The sequence below is a fragment of the Nipponia nippon genome, unplaced genomic scaffold (genome assembly GCF_047370975.1).
Source record: "Nipponia nippon isolate SJK-2023a ecotype South Korea unplaced genomic scaffold, ASM4737097v1 scaffold_9, whole genome shotgun sequence".
Classification (NCBI taxonomy): Eukaryota; Metazoa; Chordata; class Aves; order Pelecaniformes; family Threskiornithidae; genus Nipponia; species Nipponia nippon.
In genome coordinates, this window is record NW_028262413.1 from 34236565 (window position 1) to 34258672 (window position 22108).

Genomic DNA, 22108 nt, shown 5'->3' on the forward strand with positions numbered 1-22108 from the left:
GTGTGGAGTCTCTGTTAAATTGTAGATGAAAGAGGGAGATAACTGCTGGTCACGCCTTAAGGAATAGCTAAATGTGTGAGGTACTGGCCCTCGTTGTCTCTGGTGTCTCTCCACCTGTGTAGGCAGAGAATTATTAAGTCTTGTAACTGAGGAGGAGCTATGGAGCGAAGTCTTCATCGGCACTGCTTCTTCTTTCACTAGCGATCAGATCTCCATGTCGTCCAGCCGTGCCCAGCAGATGCACGCCTTCTCATGGATACGGAACACCTTGGAAGAGCACCCTGAGACATCCCTTCCCAAGCAGGAGGTTTATGATGAATACAAGTGAGTGCTCCCAAACTGGATCCATACATATGGCTTTAGTGAGCGTAGATAGTTCTGTGACACTGGCTTCTACAGGTACTCCACTGATGTACATGTACAAGGGCATATAGCAGAACAAGGCCTTATGTACTGAAGTACCTGAGAACGTACTAGCTACAGTAAGGCAAACTGTATTCATTATTTCTGCCACTAAAGATAAGACTGTGATGTTTAAATTGCACATTACATATGCTGAAGGAAAGGTACAAGTATTTCTTAACAAGTAAATATCTGTATGAATATTGGTTTTGTTTTGTGGACAGAGCGGCACAGGTAAAAAGCACCAGTTACTATCTTACAGTACGTTTTGGTCTGCTTGTATATACATACATATATGACTGCCTTAACAAGGATGTTCCTCCTGGAAATGCAGCTATTTTGCACCTAAGATCTAGCCCATCATACCTTTCTTTCCAGAATAATGCATAAATATTGGACCTTCCTGCAGCAAACCTGATTTCTAGAGAGGCACAATATATTTGAATATGTATGAAACCAGTAACCAAGGCCACTGTGAGTCTGGGTTGTCAAGTCTCAAAGCTACCATGTAACGAGAAAGTGATTAGAAGCGAGGGAGAGGGAGCTGTCTGACGGAAGTTGGATTTGAATTCATTTACAGAACATTCCCCACGGGGCTGGGGGGGCGGGGAGGAGAAATCATCCTCAGCCCAGTTGCCTGAAGATGAGTAACAGATTTATGATCTAGTATGAATATTTCCATAATCTGAACGATTACAGTAATTTGCAGCGAGCTGAGTCCCTTCACCTCCTAAGTGCCTACAGGATTCAGCCCTTAGTAATTGTTATTGCAGGGTTGCCTTCTACGAATACCTCCTTTTACTTAGCTCTGGTCAAGTTTTTTACTCTGACTGAGCTGAAACATGATGGCATTCGCTTGCCTGGGGTTGATAAACATGCACACACCTATTTCTGAAATCTCGCTATTGACTGGAGTGGTGACGCAGCCTGGAAATATAGCCAATGGCACAGACGTGCCGGGGTGGCCAATCCCCGAGCAGCAGCCGCTCGCGCAGACACAGCAACAGCGGCAGCTGCTGTGCGGGAGAGAGATGGAAGCGTTATTCTTAAATATATTTCTTATTAAATAATTTATGGCCTGCTTCAGCAACAAATCTGCTTGGCTTCCATGCTGTGCCAAGCTGCAGATGCCCAGAAAAATCATCATCTACAGATTGTGGAGTGTGAAATTTGGATGGCTTTTGTATGTAGCTGCATCAAGTATTTGTGTATTGTATTTTTTTTCCTAACAAAATAAGGGTGGTAAGCAAATATTCAGGAAAATATCAAATGTTTGGAATCTGTTCTCCTTTGAAAGCATCTGTTCTGTTTTTAAAACATTCAGTTTCTTTGAATATTTTCATGAGTTATTCTTGCACACCAAAGAGTAGTCTTGGAGTGGGAGGTGGGGAACAAGCATATAAATAGATAAGAGAGTTTTGATAAGTCATTTTTCTTTACCTAGGGGTGTTAAGACCTCTCAAAACTCACTTCTGCCATATTAACAAGTTACCATGTCTTTCCTCTATGTGCAAAGATGATGTTGCATGAGCTCGCAGTGAGCAAGCTTATGCACTCTGCACGTATAAATCAAAGTTATAAGGCTTCAGAAGAGTGCTGCATCGTGCCAGCATCTCAATTCCTGCTGTAAATTTTGGTCAAAATAAATCTTGCAAAACTACTGGGCTTCTGCATCACCTTTCATGTGTTTGGTTTTGTTTTTTTTCTATGAAGAGGAAAAGATGGAAGCTTGCACTCCACACAAGTCCACCATTGGCAAGCGTTGATAGTGTTTCCAGCTCCTCCATGTTTCAGTAGCCTTCTTGCTGAGCTTGTTCAACATAGTGACTCTTCTTTCTGTTTTCTTACTCTTCTATTTAATTGTGAATTCATGTCTCTAACTGGATAAAAGTGAATGGATTCATCTCCCTTTTGAAAGGAATAAAATACATGAAAAATGCGCCATAATATAAGGCAGCAGCACTTGGGAAGGTTGAGAGCTTGCAGCTGAATTTCAGAAAGGAGGTAGATGGGAGATAGTTCACCTCTCTTGTTGATGCTGTGATGCCACTTGCACTGACAGAATACATTGGGCTGTAAGAAGCTGTGTTTCTGTTGGGCACACGGTTCTTCCGCCAGCTTCCTCTGGGAGTTATGGGGGAATACGGTCTGGAAAATATGAGGACTCATGGGGAGCTGCCTAACACGTTATCTAGCCTGCAGAGAATAGATGCTGCTTCCCATCAAAGCCTTTCTGTGTTTTCTTGTAAGTCAGTTTTACTTGGCTATCTTCTCCCTATTAGTAAACGCCCTTCTGGAGGCAGCCAGGTGTAGATTTGGCTGAGTTTAGAGAATTATGATTTCGAGTCTTAAGTGCAGTCCTGCGGTACTTATGCAGACAAAATCCCTATTTGCCCATGAAATGATTTGTTGAGCCTTCAGTAAACACTTGAGTCCTCTTATCTTGCTTCTACTACAGTGATGCAAGGAAAGTAAGTCATTCATATTTAAGCTTGGTGCCCTGAAGATTCACTTGATATGCTTAATATAGGTCAGGAGGTCTTTTGAGTCAGCCCGTATCTCTTCCCTTTAGTCTGTAAATCATTAATCTTTGTTTTACTGGCTGCTGGGCCACTTGATGCCACCCGATGCATAGATTACGTGCGCTAAGTGTTAAGGATGTTAACCAACACGTTAGAAGAATAATATTCAGAAGCTAGCACAGAAGAGGGCAGTAGGTCTAGGAATACCATGTCTGTTAAAAGACACAAGATACATGCTAATCGTGTTTGATATCACTTTTATATAAAACTCCCTGATAGGAACAGGATGGGGCCTGTTTTGTTGTAAAGTCCAGTCCTCTATCATAAGCAACTACCTCTATATTCCTTTTAAAAGCCGATCAAACTCCATCTAAAGCAGTTGTTTCCCGCCTCTGCTGCTACTCTTAGGAGTCTGACCTGCAATTTCATTTCTCTGATGGTTTTCAGACATCTGCTTTCCATCCTACCTGATTTTTAGGACTCATTTCTGTGCCAGCATTGTTCATCAACTTAATGAGAGCCTACGTCTTCCTAAGGTTCTTCACTCTAACCCATTTTTAGAGACCAGTTGTTTTGCTGGATTGGATAAGCCAAGATCTTTGAGATCTTTGTGTCATTTCATGCAATAGATTCTTTATCATTTGCCCTTCAGAATGGTTTTTCTGCCCAGGAAGCTATGTAAGCTGGGCTGCATAGCCTGACTGTCTTCATTGGCTTTTTGGTTAATCTTTTCTGTGGTTTAATTCAGGTGCAGTCCCAGTGTATTTTATGTCTTGAGTACATTGAATTCGAAGATCTTAAAAAAAAAAAAAAAAAAAAAAAAAAGCCTTTTCTCCTTATCATGTAGGGGAGCTCTGTACAAAGGAACATAAGCAACTGCGTGTCCATTGTCATTCCTGTGTCCGCATAGACCTTCCCTCCCCCCATCTGTTTCCCACCCACCCTTCAAATAAGCAAAACAGCTCCTGGGCTCAGCAATGTGCCAAGAGTGCAAGTAGCAGAGAGAGGAGCTTCAGGGAAGAGACTCCTGGTATGTGTTGTCAACTCAATGAGAGACCACAGATGGACATGGAGGCTTCTCGGCCGAGCCAGGAGGAGGAGGGGCCATATGGGAAGATCTGTCTGAAAACTGAAATTATGTGATAATAATAATAGCTCAGAAATAACAAGCTTGCAGGAGGTGCCAGTGTGGATACAAGGGGACCGTGTAACTGTATGTTTTGTTGCTAGCAAGTAATTGTCTTGAAACAGATGTGCTAGACTTGAACTGATATTTTTTTTTCCTTTTTTGTTTGTTTATTTTCTCCTAGAGAGGGAATAAATTTAACTTTAAAGTTGATTGATTGGTAGGTCCCTAATCCTGTTGTTTTGCTGGATGATTTTATTTATTTTCTTTTGCTGACATTGTTGAGTTTCAGTCAAAGACACTGCTGACTGTGGCAGAGAAATTGAGAGCGCCCTCCTTTGCATGCTAATTGAGACTTGAAGTCCCATAATCGGCATCAGTAAGCGACAAAGACCCACCTTTCAGAAATTTTCAGAGTAAAGTTAAAATCCATTGGAGCCTGACAAGATTCAAGGGAAGAAAAAGGCACACAGAGATCTATCTACTACACGTAAAGCAATGTCTAATTCCTAAGAGGGTGCAGCGAGGCAGGAGAAGTATTCCTTTGTATTAACTTCAAAGGCACATATCCAGAATCCAGATTCTGTGACTGACATGCATTGAAATAAAATATGTTGGTATATAAATTGGATAAAAACCTTCTTGATGTCCCATACAGAAACTAGACTAATGGCTAACTGTATACCAGGTTGTAGGCAACATCTCCTGGCTTGGACAGAGGGGCCTGGTAGCTGGGGGAAGCGGGTGCACACAAGCTCTGCAGGGAAATGTCAGAACCAAATAGCATAAAACTTGCTGCTTATGATCGTCAAAATCATTACATTTGTGGTGGTGCTTTCGAAGTGGAGGATACCTACATACAGCCAAGGTTAAAGCAGCAGATACTTGCTCTGTAATAACTAGTATTTTTACAGAGAAAATAAATGCAGTGGAAGTATCTCAAGAAATATATACTGCTTTCTATAGAGCTACAGTCTTCAGAGAGGACATTTTGACTGGCCTACTTGGATGCAAATGCCATTGCTAATTGTTACTGGTTTTACTAGATGATGCTGGGAATGAAATATCTGTTTCAGGAGTGCTGCTTTCTCTTTCTTTCTGTTAAGCCTGGAGAAGAGAAGGCTGCAGGGAGACCTTATTGCAGCCTTTCAATACTTAAAGGGAGCTTATAAGATGGGGACAGACTTTTTAGCAGGGTCAATAGCGATAGGACAAGGGGGAATGGTTTTAAACTAAAAGAGGGGAGATTCCGACTAGATATAAGGAAGCAATTTTTTACAATGAGGGTGGTGAAACACTGGAAGGGGTTGCCCAGAGAGGTGGTAGATGCCCCATCCTTGGAAACATTCAAGGCCAGGCTGGATGGGGCTCTGAGCAACCTGATCTGGTTGTAGGTGTCCCTGCCCATTGCAGGGAGGATGGTCTGGATGACCTTTAAAGGTCCCGTCCATCCCAAAGCATTCTACGATTCTGTCTTTCTTAGCAGAGACTTGTTTATATGTATGTACCTGACTAGAGTAGCAGGCAATGTGATGTATGAAGTTACTGTTTTTCTGCTCTCCTGTTGATGCCCACGCAGGACCGTGTACAGTCACCTCTTCTTTTCAGAGCCAGGTTGTGTTTGTGTATTGCTGGTAGGACTTCTCATGGGTGCTGGCTCTGCGACTGTAGGAGATCTGCATGAGCATGCTTTAACGGTATGTTTGGGGCCTTAGCACATTATCATCTGTGAAATACCACAAGACTCTTGAACAAAAGGCAATATGGCATTCATATCTTTTGGGCAGCCTTAAGCACTTGCTGTGTAGGTAGACCTTCCAGAGCAGTTCCCGATTTTCTCCTCTGCTTTCACATGCTTGTGATTTTCCAGAACATTCACCTTTTGCAGCGAAATCAAAGATTCTTGGTCTCTGCCTCAAGGAGATATAACATCTGAATAGATGTTGAAACACAATTCCTTCTGCTGTTTTTGAGAACTGGAGACAGATGACAGCGTCCATTTTACTAGAATAAGTAAACTTAGCAAAATAATTACCTTTTGTTGCGTTATTCCCCTATATCATCAGGTTGTATACTCAGTTGCATGAAGATCTACATTTGCAGAGGCAGTTGAAATCTGTTAATTTAGGACTGTTAATGAATTATGTCTATAATTAAGCAGCTCTCAGTTCAGTAGTGGTACAGTGGTAAGAGGAATAGGTCCTCAGTACGTGTTTATGTTACACCTATAAAGGTGAAGCTGGTTCCCTGGGAAGGTATGTTTTATTAAATTCAGTTCTGTTAAGCTCTGTTAAATTGAGGTTGTGTAGGCAGAATCTTTCTCTGGACACTGACAAATCTCTTACCTACTGCTTTTCAAATATTCCTGCGGGACTTCAGGCCTTATCACACTCAAGCTATACTTCTGGCTAGAACAATGTCTCTGCCTTTCTTATGTTCTAAAATAAGTGAATTGAAACATATGCTTCAAACTTTGTTGTGGAGTAAATCTTAACTGTGCTCTAGATAATGCCACTACTTGTTATGTCTCCACATGACTTGTCTTTGAACTCGGTAGAGAACAAGGCAAAAACTATGGTATTAATAGCTCTGTTTATACATTTTTAATGTATTCAATTCGTTGTGGATAGCTTCATTAATGTTAAATGTGGTTCTAAATATGGATGGGTATAAGTGTGTTCTTTTGAAAACCTTTGATGGAGTCTAGCATGCAGGCTGGCCTCTCGTGTTCACTTTGATTCCATTCACGGTTTCTTTCTCTTTGTTGCAGGAGCTATTGTGACAATCTTGGCTACCACCCATTAAGTGCTGCTGACTTTGGAAAGATCATGAAAAATGTCTTTCCAAATATGAAGGCCCGTCGTCTAGGCACAAGAGGCAAATCAAAATATCCTTTGCTAGAACGCTTCTCAGTAACTTCTTCTGCACTTGCCTGGAGAACATCTGTTATTATGGCTTAACTACCTGCTAAATGTAGAAGTAATGTTAAATAAAAAAATGCAGACACTTTCCCAACGTTCTTTAAAAATTATTAATTGCGGTAGTGTTAGGTTGCAAGATACAACTTCAGAAACAAGTACTTAAATTTGGGTTCTGACACTTTGTTGTCACAGCAGTGAGGAATCAAAGAAGCCTTATCATTTAGTGCAAAGGGAGATATTGGAATAAAGGAACTTACCTTATATATGTGCAGTAACTAATATTTTATTGGTAGTACAGCTCAGAATTACCAGAACATTTCTTGCTTTTATATTATACTCGTGCACACCAGTAATTTAAAAGTTAGTTGTAAAGCCAAAGATCTGTAAGCTGTGCTACAGATATTTCATAAAACTGCCTCTCCTCAACCCTTAGTATTGCTTGAAAGAGAAGAGGGAACTGGGAAGTCATCACAAAAGCTGACTTCAGACTTGGAAGGCATGATCCGAGGCTCGTCAGAGGCGGGAGACTGCTTCCTTCACTGCATGGTGCAGACCTCCTGAGATAGGAAAGACAATTCGGAGGAAGAGCTTCTAGGATGGGGAACACTGTCTCTCTCTCTTGACTGCAGTCTTGTTCCTTGTGCCCGAAGTTGGAATCTGCTTCCTTCCCTCCTTCCCTGCGTTAGAGAAACAGTCCATCCCAGAGGGCGTGCAAAAACACTACCCCATTTAATTGTAACTTAATACAAACCTTAAAGTGCTTAAAAAACTGATTTGTCATAGTGTAACTAGACATAATTGTTACAGGCAGAACTATACGCAGTTAGATCTTGGGACGGATTAGTTTATCAGTTAATAGGCAGCCACTGTGAAGAATTCGGCGCAAATGCTGTGCAAAAGAATCTGCTTGTACCGCTGGTGGTTCTGCTGCTTCAGTGTAGGAGTAAGAAGCTCTACTAGGAAAGAAATGCAGTAATCGAGTCTAAAAGCTACAAGGATGTGAATTTTTCTCAGGCTGAGCTGTAGTTTGTCTGTAGTCTTTAGCATGCTGAGGTGTTCCATTAAAAAAAAATTCTTGCTGATGAAAACTGTTAGTGATTTTCAAAGTCAGTAGTTTTTTCATCAGCAAGAATTTTGTCTTTTCCAAGTTGAGAATTACACCTTGCCTTGAGAATCCTTATAAACCATCCTGAAGTGATGTAATGCCTGCTGCATGCCCCAAGGTCGTCCCTTGCTCTGACGTGCTGGGTAGGCTAAACCACTGCAGTAAGCAAGGGAGGGAGAGCATTAAAAGGCCAAAAGGCATCAAGGTACTGGTAGGCTCTAATTAAAAACCACTGAAAAGAACTATCAGTAATGACACGGACTCACTGTAATACTGGCCTTTGCCAAGGTCTCACTTGAAGCATGCGCTTACAGAGGGAATTAAATGCTAGCGGGCAGCCCAGAATTATTTGTCTTCCATAGAGGGGAAAAACCTTCCGTGTAGTACTAAATGGAGAAGTTATGTGTCAGTTAAATTGTTTCATAAAATACAGTGTTGGATTATCTAGCAGTAGAGTCCAAAACTTAATAGTGATGTTCTGGATAGAGCTAGAGTAGAGAAGTTTTAAGGAAGAAATCATATGATGTAATTGTAGGTTGACCCAGGGGATCTTTTTCACTTCTGTTTCCTAAGTTTCTAATTCAGAATGATTAAAATGTGACCTTATCTCACCCCTACCTTAATACCTAGCCTCCTTATGTTTATGTTACTGTAATTATGCTCCATCCAGGTTAATGCAAGCAAATGCAAACTCCATGGTCTAGGAAAGAGACATACAGAGAGATTTACAGAATGTGAAAAATTAGTGATCCTGAAAAGGATTTGTGTGTCACAGAGAAGAGACACTGTATGTGAACTCCCAGAGTAATGCTGTGGAGAGGAAAAAAGGCTGATTTGATTTTTAGACCTATAAACAAGTGAGTAAGAGTAATGGAAGGTGTATATTTTTGTGCACTGATTTGATAAGATCAATGTAAGAACAAATCTGGGTATTTGTGTCCGTATTTTTACAGAAGAATTATCATGGGTGGGGAGAGAGCCACAAAACTTGTGTGAAATCTTAGGAAGAAATGTCCTAATCAGTCACTTTATCTTGTCATGGGGGACTTCTTCAGTTTGTGGAAGTCCCTTAGGAGAAGGAAATGTCAAGAAATTTAGCAAAAAGAGGCAAAAAAGAAGAACTCAAAATAAAACCAAAATTTGGGAACACATTTTTTAATAGTGATTAACTTTTGAAAATGCATTCCCTATCTCGTTTTAGGCCTGGTTTAGGAAGGGAGTTTAGTCCAAATTTATGTTAATGATTTAAATACTCAGTAGCTAATGGAAACTACTTGGCGTGGTTTAGTGGTTCTTCTAAGTCATCAAATTAAATTCATCACGCCCAGCATCCCTTGCTCCTTTGCGTGGATGGAGAAGCCCAACGACGTGCCCAAAACACAGCCATTTATAGGCTCTTGATTCTGGCTGGCTATGGGACTGTGTTAAGGACAGCGATTCTGAGATCTGTTGTTGAGTTTGCTTATAAAGCTTATGAGGAGTATCAGAGGAATTACTGCCCTTCCCTCCTATCCCCCAACTAACAAGCAGAGATGATTTAGACCTTAATTCTTGTTCACATATTGCTACAGTGGACTGAGGAAGAAGGCTTTTGTGCATATGCCAACACTGCCCAACCTTGACTTTCATAAAACTGGAGATGGGGTATGATATATACTTGCTTATTTATATATATTTCTGCAAATTAACATTTATTATGTTGTTTTTCTGTGTGAAGTTTTCAAAACAAAGTGAAGAGCTGTGTAGTTTTAAAGATTTTTTTCTTTATGATACTTGTATTCTGAATCGTTTGATGTTTTTCTGTAAAGCTCAGAATGAATTGCAGTGCTAGTAAAAAAACTAATTTAGGAGGTGAAGCAGACTTTTACAGTGTTGCCACCCACAAGCTATATCTTTTCAACTCTGATTCTGTTTTGCTTCTACTGTATATATTTTTTTTAAAAAAGGGCAATGCTAGGGAAGAGGAAGCCCAGTGAAAGAAGCAGATCCTGGGTAACTGAGTTGACAGGACTCTGGATGCAGGGAGCATCAGTTGTTGGTCATCCAGATATTAGGATTCTCTCTGCGATTTTCTTCCAGAAATGTCAGCTCCATATATATATATAATGCCTTTGGAAACAACCAGTAGATTAATTTTAAGACCTTTCGTTTTGAATGATACTGATGTTGTGATCTCATTCTCCCAGTTTCAAGAAAAGCTGTGAATATACTTACTCAACTTTTTTGTGTGTTTCTGATCATCATTTGCCCTCTATTTTTGTTTTCCTGCCTTAATGACCCTTAATAATTAAAGTAACCTTTCCTCCTTTGTTTGTTTGTTTTAGTTGGACGGGGCAGAGCCGGCTGGGCAGCTGCAAAGTGCTGATGAGGAAGTTGTCTCTGCGGCCTGCCGCCTTGTTTGTGAATGGGCCCAGAAAGTGCTGAGCCAGCCTTTTGATACAGTCTTGGAATTGGCTCGTTTCCTTGTAAAAAGTCACTATATCGGTACCAAGTCAATGGCAGCTTTAACAGTAATGGCGGGGGCACCAGCAGGTAATGAGATAACTTAATGCTGAATGGATGAAATAGGGGATCTTTTTTTAAAGAGTAATAACATCTTGGTCTGAGGAAGCACTTCTCTTCAGGGCAAGCTTTAAACGCTGACTCTGAGTGTTGAGCATGCATTTACGTGATTTTAGTCCACATTGCTGCAAATTACTTTTCTTGCTGGCAGTCTGGGTAAAGAGGTCTGAAAATAAGCAGTGGTCTCGGGTTTAGTTTGTGATTCTCCCATTCCTCTGATGATGACCCTGGTCTTTTAAAACACTTCAGGGCATGTGAGTAATTGTGCTGAATTTATGTACTTTGCTAGATCAGGGGTTTGATGCCGGTACAGTGCTGGTTTGTAGACAAACTGCTGGAGTAGCTGTGTTTCTGTCTGATAACTTGCCCTAATTTGGAAACAATTGTCTGTCTTAATTTTATCTCAAGAGCAGATTTTCTTACAGGCATTTCTGATGTCAGATGCAAATTTTCCTGAGATGTTTGATCAGTGTCAGGTAGTACAGGCACGTCAGCTGCTGTTGTTATTGATCACATTAGAAATAAGGGCTTGAGGGGCATTGGGAGGGACAGGAGAGCCTTCTCTGGGGGCAGCTGTGTGACTGAGATTCCAGCACTTGATTTCAAATCTTCATTAAGGATCAAGGTAAAGAGACGAGTTATTTTGTATTTTGCTACATCAGATGAATTCCTGTTCTATTCAGTCTGTGGGAAAGCTTACATACGATGTGGTTGGTTGTACATCTACTTTTGTGTTCTTTGTTTCCCTTTTCATGCTCAAAATCAGTCACTTAATCATTTAAAGTGGGTTGGTTTTTTTTTTGTGGCTGTGGATGAAGTAAATTACAAAAATGAAGGATGAGGAGGGAAGTGCAGGTGCACAACATTTCCCCCAGACTTCCCTCTGGGAAGTTCTGCCCAGGCCTGTCAAGCAAAATGTGTTTGGATCAAGGCAGGTCTCTTGAGACAGGCAATTTCAAATGGAAACTGGTGGCCAGGGCTATAGGTTGGGGCGATCCCCTTCTGGATCACATTCTTTCTCCTTCCAGCTCTCTTTCCTGTATTGTAACTTGGAACTGATGGGTGGCAGTGGCAGGTTTTGCTGCCTGTATGCTCCTTTTTTACCTGTCGTTGCTTGGCTTCATTGGTTCTGCTTGATGTGCTGCTGGAAGGAACGCTAGGAATAGGTACAGCTCTTCAACTCATGTAGCTTCCCCCCCTTACTTCCTTCAGGAGAAGGTGGTTTCCTTCAAGGAAAAGGGCAGTTATTTCCAGTGCATGCCTCTGTGGCTTGGATAGTCATTTCAGGAGAGGTTCTTTCTAGAACGGCAAATAAAATATACCCATTCCTCTCTGTCGCAAGGAACTAGTGTCCCTGTGCATTAACTGAGGAAAAAGCAAACTTTTACCCTCAAAGAAAAAGTTGTTGAGTTTGTTTCTTATAAATGTTACTTGCCTTCAGTATTCAGCCCACACAGATGACTTGTTTTCCAGTAATTGCAATATATTTGGGCATTTCACTGCTCTGTGAAGAAGGAATTGTGAAAGTGGAGACAAGCTGTGGTGTTCAAGCTCTCTGCTGAGAGGGTGGGCTCCCAGACCACAGTTCCTAAGCATGTACTGGGTATCTAAAACCAAATACTTGCCCTAAAATGGTGTTGATTAATTTATAATTGTTATTTTTAAAACTGTGAAACGTGCAAAGTGTAAATAAAATGGTGTTAAAGCCTTTTTAGAGGGGCAGTTCAACAGGGTTAGTTGGTCACTGTTAATAAACAAAAGGTCATAAATGGGATGTGATTTTTCTGAGGGAAATTGGTGCCAGCTGCACAGATGAGACTAACTCCCTGTTGTTCTCCCTGGAATCACCACTTGCTTGCTTGTGATCAGCAGAGACATTGTCTCCAGAAAAAATGTTCTCCCATTCTAATTTCCATAGTTTTTTCACCTTTTCTTCTTCTTTCTTTCTTTTTTCCCTGGACACTTTTCTTCTGGCCCTTCTTTCACCATTATCCCTGATCACACACAGGTTGTGATCCATTCTGATATTGTATGCATTGTGTTTAATGCCTTGGCCATTAGATAGTATAATCTGCTCAGAGTTGCTCCTCTGTGACACAGACCCACAGCTTTCTGGAAAGATTTTTCATTTTTAAAGCTGCCTTAGACATTGATAACAAAACAAAAACACAGCAGATGATCAATTGTAAAGGTTCATCTAAAACATACCCACTGCCCTCTACTGTCAGTTAAATGAAATGCATTGTTTTTTAGATTTTGCTGCCACAGAAGTTGCAATTTGGGATTACTAGAAACAAGATGCCAGTACATAGTATTTTAGCAGCTAATGCCCAGCTTGTCTAACAGATAGAGGTTTTGCCACAAATGTGGAAATAAGCTGAAACACTGAATAGATTTGAGCATGAAGTGGATGGGAGCACCTCATGGAAGAGGTGTTCCCAGAATGGTTGTGGACATGCCTGCCATGCGTTCTGCGTGGTTAGATGCAGAAGTGGCACTACAGCTGACAGAGCATGTGTGGTTATAATTAATTCTTCTTCTTTTGTGTTCAGGAATAAAAGGGATCCCCCAGCCCTCAGCTTTTATACCTACTGCTGAAAGTAATTCCTTTCAACCGCAAGTGAAAACTCTGCCATCTCCTGTTGATGCCAAGCAGCAGCTGCAGCGTAAGATCCAGAAGAAGCAGCAAGAACAGAAACTGCAGTCTCCTTTGCCAGGAGAGTCTCCAGCAAAGAAAACGGAAGGCACTGCAACCAACGGCGTGACCAGTATATCTAATGGAAGTCCTGCAATTCTGTCTCCTCCACCTATTGGCATTGTTGTGGCAGCTGTCCCCAGCCCGATACCGGTAATGTTCTCCAGCAATTCTCTAGAGAAACCGCCTTATGAAAGGGTTGTACATTGCCAGTAACTAAGCAGTGGTGTCAGTGGGATAGAAAAACGGTTTCAGTTCAAAGGCTTGGGTCCCGTGATGCTTTTCTGTCCCAGTGACTGTGTTATACCGCATGAGTTATGGGATCGGTACAGAGGCAGCAGAATTCTGATCGCATAGCATAGGCCCAGTTCATCTTTGAAGTCATTGACAGTGGGATTTCAGCTAGCAATAATGAAGGTTATATGTGGGAATAATTGCCCTTGAGATGAAGATTAACCAGATGAGAGAGCTGACACCAGTTGTGTGTGTTGCTGAGCCCCTAATACGGAATCTAAATTGCCTTTCATTGGCCCGACGCGTTTAGTGACAGCAACAATTTTATTTTTGCATAAATGTAGTATGGAACATCTTTGTCTTTCAGCCATACAGAACTGGGCGGGGCAGGGGGAAGGTTATTTGTTTTTAAAATGTTAGCTGTGTTGTCATTTTCAATAGGTAAGCCGATTTTTCTGCTTGATAGTGGGTTTGTATTTAACCCGCTTTTGAAACCTTAACAATGAGCAGTGTTTTGAACACATCCTCTCCTCTTTAACCTTTGTATGTCTGTCTTTTTGTTCCATGTGGTGAAGGATTGTATGAGAATGACCCTTTCATTGGCAGAAGAGCAGACTAGTGTGTAGACCAGTGCCTCATGCCTTAAAAATTGAGGCCACGTATCTGTGTACCAATCCTTAGGCAGACAAATAGAAATTGTCTTGTATATAGTCGAATAGCTTGTTTTGTTTCAAATTGACATTCACTAGCTTTGGTGTATTGAGCTGTGTTGTCCTTTACCTTTGAAATGCTTGCGGATGAGGTGGTCTGTGGGTGTTGGAGACTTCCTTGCTGCATCGCCGCACCTTTTCTTTTTCTTTCTCTCCAGGTGCCAAGGACCAGGCAGTTGGTGACGTCTCCAAGTCCTATGGGATCGTCTGATAGCAAGGTCCTGCCACTCAACGTTCAGGTGGTCACTCAGCACATGCAATCAGTCAAGCAGTCACCAAAGACTCCCCAGAACGTTCCCGCCAGCCCAGTTGGTGACCGCTCTGCCCGGCATCGCTACCCGCAGATCTTACCGAAGCCAGCAAATACCAGTGCTCTCACCATCCGCTCTCCCACGACGGTGCTCTTTACCAGTAGCCCAATCAAGACTGTTGTGCCAGCTCCACATGTGAATTCCTTAAACGTGGTAAAAATGACAGCAATATCTCTTGCCCCGAGCAGCAGTAGTGTGCCCGTCAAACAGACGCCTGCAGCTGGCGGAGGAGCAGCGGAAGAAGGGAGGACTGGACCACAGATCAAAAATGGATCTGTTGTTTCACTTCAGTCTCCAGGATCCAAGCCTAGCACTGTTGTAGCTGCGCCTGCAGTCAAGATCAAAATGGAACCAGAAGCATTGCTGGATGAGAACTCAGTACAGGGCCAAGAGAGCTCTGACGTGTCTAAATCCATAAAGGCAACCCCTGACCTGCCTCCTGCTCAACTAATTAATTTTGAGGTTGCAACCCTGAAGGTTTCGGCTGATGATGTTGTGGAGGCAAAACCGGTTAAGGGCTGTGATCAGGGAGCTGAAGAAGCAGGGACCAAATATAAAACCCAGTCTAATGAGATCACACCAGTTTCTTCAGCAGGCAATAATCAAAGCACTCAAAAGCTCTCGGTTGCCAGTCAAAATTTGTCCAGCACCAGCATCGGTTCACCTCCTACTGGTGAGTCTACGATGAAAGACAAAACATGCACTAAAAGTCCAAGAAAGCGACAACCTTCTACACTTCAGGATTCCCAGGTACCACCTGTAAAGAAACCACTGGTGGAGCAGCTTTCAGCTGGTAATGCTGTGGAGAGTCAAAAAGGAAACAGTGTTAAGAAGTCTCCAAAGGTTGGATCGCTAGCTAACAGTGACAATACAGCAACGCTTGTTCAAGTTCCCAGCAAGGTACCTGTGAAAGTACCCGTACCTTCTGCAGCTGCAGCAAACTTAGGAACAGACCTTTCTGTGAGCACCAGTTTAAATACCAGTGATTCTACTTTAGGACAGCAGCTTGCATCATCAGCATCATCTCCAGATATAAAAGTGAAATTGGAAGGAAACATGTTTATTATAGAAAATGATTCAAAATCTGATGGCAGCTTTAACCCAAATACATGGCACCATATCACCAAAACCTCTGACTTTGCATCTGTGAATTGTGAACAGCAGCAAGATATCAGTGTTATGACTATTGCAGGGCACTCTGGCTCTGGTGACTTACAGGAGTCGGCATGGGAGCCGGTGCACTGCGAAGGTATACAGCAGGACGCATACAACCAGCAGTTACAGAGCCAGATTCAGGACTCCTCCTTGGGTCAAATACAAGCACAGTCTTCAAATCAGTTACCTCTGCAGTCTGAGCTGAAAGAGTTTGAACATACAGTCCCTCAGTCAAACGAAAACTTCTTTTCATTCGATGACGACCTTACCCAGGACAGCATTGTGGAGGAGCTGGTGCTCATGGAGGAGCAAATGTCTATGAATAATTCTCATCCTTACGGTGGTTGTCTAGGAATGGCACTTCAGAGTCAGACCGCAGCTCAAGGAGCTCCCGTGTCATCTCATCCAAGCAGCGCGCACTTTTACCATTCGATCCATAACAACAGCACTCCGATTCACACTCCCACTCCCACCCCCACCCCGACGCCCACCCCCACCCCGACTCCAACACCCACCTCCGAAATGATTGCTGGATCTCAGAACATGTCCCGAGAGAGCCCTTGTTCAAGGCTGGCTCAGACGACTCCCGTAGACAGTGCTCTAGGAAGCAGCCGGCATACGCCCATCGGCACACCGCATTCGAACTGCAGCAGCAGTGTCCCTCCAAGTCCTGTGGAATGCCGAAACCCGTTTGCATTTACTCCCATCAGCTCCAGTATGGCTTACCACGATGCCAGCATTATATCAAGTAGCCCCGTGAAGCCAATGCAGCGGCCTATGGCTACCCATCCCGACAAAACCAAGCTTGAGTGGATGAATAACGGCTATGGTGGTGTTAGCAATTCCTCGGTTGCAAACCATGGCATCCTTACGAGCTACCAGGAGCTGGTGGAAGACCGCTTCAGGAAACCCCACGCTTTTGCAGTTCCTGGCCAGTCATACCAGTCTCAGCCGCGTCACCATGATACTCACTTCGGTCGCGTGACTCCCGTTTCGCCTGTGCAGCACCAGGCAGCCCCTGTCAGTAGCACCACCAAGCAAGAGGGCTTTGCTGTTCCCGCTCCTTTGGACAACAAAGGAACCGGTTCCTCTCTCAACAACAGTCTGAGATGCCGGAGCGTGAGCCCTGCTGTCCATCGCCAGCGTAATCTCAGTGGAAGCACTGTTTACCCTGTTTCAAATATACCACGCTCTAACCTGACACCTTTTGGAAGTCCAGTGACCCCTGAAGTTCACAATGTATTTGCTAATATCCATGCAGACACCAGTGCCAATAACATAGCGCAAAGAAGCCAGTCAGTCCCGTTGACTGTGATGATGCAGACGGCCTTCCCATCTCTTCAGAAACAAACAAACACTAAAAAAATAACCAATGTGTTGTTAAACAAACTTGATTCCGATAGCGATGATGCAGTGAGAGGTTTGGGAGTGAACAACATGCCCTCAAATTACACAGCCAGGATGAATCTCACTCAGATTTTAGAGACATCTGCCGCTTTTCCTAGTGCCAACCCACAAAATATGATCAATTCCAGCACTTCAGTTTATGAATTCCAAACACCAAATTACCTCACAAAAAACAGCAGCACCGATCAGATCAGTTTTTCTTCTGGAGATAACCAAGCACAATCAGACATCGGAGAGCAGCAATTAGATTTTAGCAGCACTGTAAAAGACCTTTTAGGGGAGGACAGTCTGCCAACAAACCAGCAGCTGGTGAATCAGGTGGCATCAGATCTCAATAACGTTGCATCTGTCTTTTCCAGCGACATCAGGTTGTCTTCCGAGCTCTCAGGCAGCATTAACGATCTGAACACTTTAGACACAAATCTACTGTTTGATCCAGGTCGTCAGCAGGGACAAGACGATGATGCTACACTGGAGGAGTTAAAAAATGACCCCTTGTTTCAACAAATCTGCAATGAATCCATTAACTCAATAACTGCATCAGGTTTTGAGTGGATGGAGAGTAAGGATCATTCTGCTGTTGAAATGTTGGGTTAATCTTGTTTTATAATATGTATGTAGCACACTGTATCTAAAAGACAGACGTATTGTATTTGTCTTAATGGAAGTGCCTCCCGCAGCAGAAACACCTGCTATGTATTGTGGCATTTTTAACAAAGTTTGCTGTACCCGTTGCTCATTCTTCAGCAGGGAAAAGGCAGTCTTACCAATTTTAAACCAATCTCTGAAGGTGATGGGCTATCGAAGAGCCAGTATTAAAATTTGAATTTTATAGTGTTTCCCATTTAGCATTTCTTATTGTAGCAAATAAAGAAGTGGTTAATAGCCAGCCAGCAGTGACAACTATGGTTGAGGCTTTGGGAAGGTTTTAAGTCGAGCTCGTTAGTGGGCTTTCCATACTTTGTATTGCTTGTTACTTCTTAGTAGATGATCCTTACTGACCTTTGTTGTTCAGGTCTGAAATGCAGGGTGCCTGCAGGTAGGTAGGTGGTGGGGAGTGGGTCCAAGCGAAGCAGGTGACACGCAGGTGCCTGATCATTGTGTAGCTGTCTTGAGCACTGCTCAGTGGTGAACTGTGGGAAACTCTGCAGCGCTGGTGCCATTGACATCTCTAGTAAAACGCAGAGATAGGAAAAACTAACAGGAATGATCAAGGAAAAAGAAAGATGCACTAAATTGTTTATTTAAGAGAAATAAAGCTATGTAGTTATTTTATCCATTAATATTCGTGACATACTTGATATTTTAGTTCTCACTTCAGTGTTTTTACAGTAGGTAAAATTCATGCAAAAAGATTTTGAGCACTGAGATTTAATCTAGGCATAACACCCTATTTTAAAGTGAGAGGTACTGTTTAATTATTTATCAACGCTAGAGAAGGAACACGATATTTCCCCTCTTTTTTTTTTAAATAAAAGAGCTGCTGGAGCTTATTAAAGTACTATTTTTTAAAGATTCATTTTTTTAAGTTTGCTCTTTCCTAACCTAGTGGAGGGTGTAGGAAGATGTTATTTTCTCTATATTTCAGTAGGTTGAGCCTTTCTGTCTTTCTCACTCGGTCTCTTTCTCTCAAGCAAAAGATGATTAAAATATTAGAAAATGTGGCTGATCTAAAAATATTTCATATAGAGCCATAATACTGCCAGGCACTTTACAGATACACAGTAAGACGTGATCTTTCTTTTGGTAAAACTTCTTTTAAAAGTACTTACTGTTTTAGAAGCCTGAATTCCATTTTCATAAGTGATTGACAGGACTGGTGAATCTAATTTTTTTTTAGAAGTCCTTAGCTGCCCCTCTGGAAAATGAGATTTAGATTTCTGCCTCACTCGTTCACTTGAACCAAAAAAGACCTTTTGTTTTATCAGCATGGCATGGATCTCTCTAATGGTGAAAAGAGAGAGGTACTTAACCGGGCATGGCCCTGATGCTAGAAAGAGGATTTGCAGAGGCAAGCTTTTACAGAAGTGGTGCGCTGAGGATGCTACAATACCATCCCTTAAGCTTAGCATAAAATTGATTATTTCTCCCGTGAACTGACACTTACAAAACAGAAAACGGAGCACAAAACATTTTCCTCTCTTGCATTACTTCTTTGAATGAGCGGTCGTGAATTTATGAAGGGGGAGGCACAATAAGCCCCCCTGGATTTACTTAAGGGGAGGATGCTCAGATTTTTCGAGCTATTAGTGGTTTTTTGTTTAAGTGTCTTGGTGGTCTTCTGTTTCTTCAGATTTTGCTAATGACTTGAGATCCCAGTACTGGCCAATTTTTTTGGCAGTGCTGAATCACCTTGTGCTGCTGCATTGCCACTTGAGGTGCTGGTGTACCACGGCTTCTCTTGCTCTTGCCCCAGTTCATCACCAGTCTGTGGCCTCTTCTGCAGGGACAAACACTCGTGCCAAGCTATAGCACCTTATGGGGGCCTGACTTCACTGTGCTTGCATCGGAAGTTTTGCTGCTTTGTCAGGAACAAACTGGGAGAGTTCAGTTCCCTCCTTGAAGCACGTGGATGTGCGATGGTGTGGTTTGCTTCGTTTAAGACCAAGTGACCCTTTTAAGTTTTCTTAAGGAAATGGGGAGGAGACTAAAAACTGCATGGTAGCCTTCTGCTTGTTGTCTTGCCAGGTGTCTGTCAGTAAGGCTTGAACCATTTTTCTTGTAGACTGAAGTTGCTGAAGGCAGGGCTTGAGTTCTGTACCTGCCTGTGGCCTTTTGCCAGAGATCTGCTGAACATCCTCTTACCTTGTTGACTTCACTGGGTCTGAGAGACACTCGGCACCTCTTTTTTTTCTCCCGACCCTGCGTGAAGCGCCAGCACTACTGTGAATAGGTGAAACCTACCTTCCGATGGAGAGTGATGGGGGAGGACGCGAGCGCCGGCGCTGCGAGGAGAAAGCCGCACACATGCTGCAGCAGCCCGTGCGTTTGCATGACGTGCTGGCCTCACCTCCAGGTCGCTAACACCAAGACTGACGTGGGCTTGGGGGAAATAAGTTTTTGCCTAACTCCACTAGTTTTTTAAGAACATTTCTCAGAAAAGCAAGAACAGATTTAAAGCTGATGCGTTCTAAATTATGCAGCCGTCACCAAAGGTTTTTAAAAGTGCGTTTAAAATTATTTTTAAATACAAGCATTACATTGGGCCTAACATGTGACTTAATTAGCAGAAATGCTCTATAATCAGTGGATTTAAAGCAAAAATATGTTTAAGAAGTGTTAAATTTGATAAAGATTGTTTCAAGTAAAATCCAAGGCACAGGCACAGCTTTGTACATTGGTATGTATTATTTTAGAGGTGTTTGTGTGTTGGTGTCATAATTAATAATGTTAGGTCCCTGTACTTAGTGCTAGTTAGTTCTTTACTATACATTGAGACAGAGCACTACTGCACACCAAAGTATGCAATACCCAAAGGAAAATTCTGTGATTCTAACAAATGGAAGCCTGTCTGTGTCAGATACTCCAAAACTAAGAATTTGAGACAGTTCTGACCCCTTGTTTACATTATTGGCTTCCTACTAATATGAGAAATGAATTATTTTGATAGCAGTTTTTGCTAAAGTATACAAACTAGTGAATTTGTACCCTGTGTACAGTATTGCAGCAAACACTTTAAATTTGGTTGGTTAGTCCAGCAAACTTTCTGGGTTCATATATTGCACTAAAATTCTGTTGAACCTGTGGCAGGCACATTCCTTAGGATAAATGCAACAAATACGGCCCACAGATGAAAAAAAAAAAAAAGGCAAAACAACACAAAAAAGAAACTTTTTAATGTGTTTCATTATTAAAAGGCAAAATGTCATTAAAAGTGACAGGTGAAATTGTCTTATGTAGCAATGTGCATTGATCTCAATGAGATATTTCTATTTCTTATTCTCTTACATGAGAATATTACAGCAGGAAAAATTAAGTTTAGTTTGCTTCACCATGTTAATACATGATCACAAAACGTGCATGAGTGTTAATGACTTAATCTTGTACAGTACTAGATATATTCCTGTAACCACTTTTATTTTTTTTATTCTTTTGCTGTATTGAAACTGGTTCCGTGTTAACCAGGTGAGCATAGTTATTCACAAGTTATTTACTTTTTTATGTTAACTAATTCAGCTTAGTTATTGTTGAATATATTCTTTTCTTGGATTATTTTTTATTGTTCTGGTGTTGAAAAACATTTTTGCATCGTTTTATCATGATAAGAATTCATGAAGTAAATAATTTGCAAATAATTGCAATAAGCACTGACTTCTGAACTGAAAAGAAGGAAAGCGTTTCTTGTGCAGTGCATCTGAGTTTCATATAATAGTCTTGTACTATACTGTGCTTTACTTACTGCACCATAAGGAAAGAAAAATCCCTGTTCCACGTTTTCATTTAGTGCAGGAAATCCAGTTTCTCCCCTCTTCCCCAGTGTTTTGTTGTCTGTTGTACTGCTGAAACTACAGTAGTTGAATATTGCAGTAGCATTTCAGTTATTTTTTTTATTGAAAGTGCTCAAGAATTGTTTTTTAAATGTTTTCAAAAACAATAAAAACATTTTATATTAAAATGACTTCGGGAGTTTTTTCTTTATATGGAAAGTCTGCGTTAAGGTTGGCCTAAAATACAGAGCTTTCTAGTTTGCGTGAAGACTGATCATAGCTGCCCGGCCGTACCGACTTGCTGCCATTGCTGAGCCCAGTCATGCACTTAAAGCTGAGCATGAAGGTGAATCTTCCTAGCTGGGATGCCCTGATCAGTCTGTGCTCTCAGAGTAATCTCTTGAGAGAAGCTGGTGGTAATGGGGTTCTGACCATTCGCTTTATATTCCATTTCTGTAGGCATCCCTTTTAAGTGGAAAGTACCTGTGTGGTGATACTGTTACATTTGGGGGATAAAAACATCTGCAGCTT

General features: G+C 41.9%; 1 protein-coding gene across 1 annotated transcript in view; it reads left to right on the forward strand.

Annotated features, from left to right (window-relative positions):
- The window catches only part of RFX7 (regulatory factor X7), a 54344-nt gene extending 32576 nt beyond the window's left edge, over positions 1-21768 (forward strand). Inside the window, exons 4-9 of the mRNA XM_087744170.1 lie at positions 202-324; positions 6821-6947; positions 9646-9720; positions 10401-10608; positions 13191-13486; positions 14436-21768. Coding sequence (XP_087600296.1) covers positions 202-324; positions 6821-6947; positions 9646-9720; positions 10401-10608; positions 13191-13486; positions 14436-17747 — 4141 coding nt within the window. The 3' untranslated portion in view covers positions 17748-21768. The remainder of the gene's footprint in view (positions 1-201; positions 325-6820; positions 6948-9645; positions 9721-10400; positions 10609-13190; positions 13487-14435) is intronic.
- Positions 21769-22108: the final 340 nt, after the last annotated feature.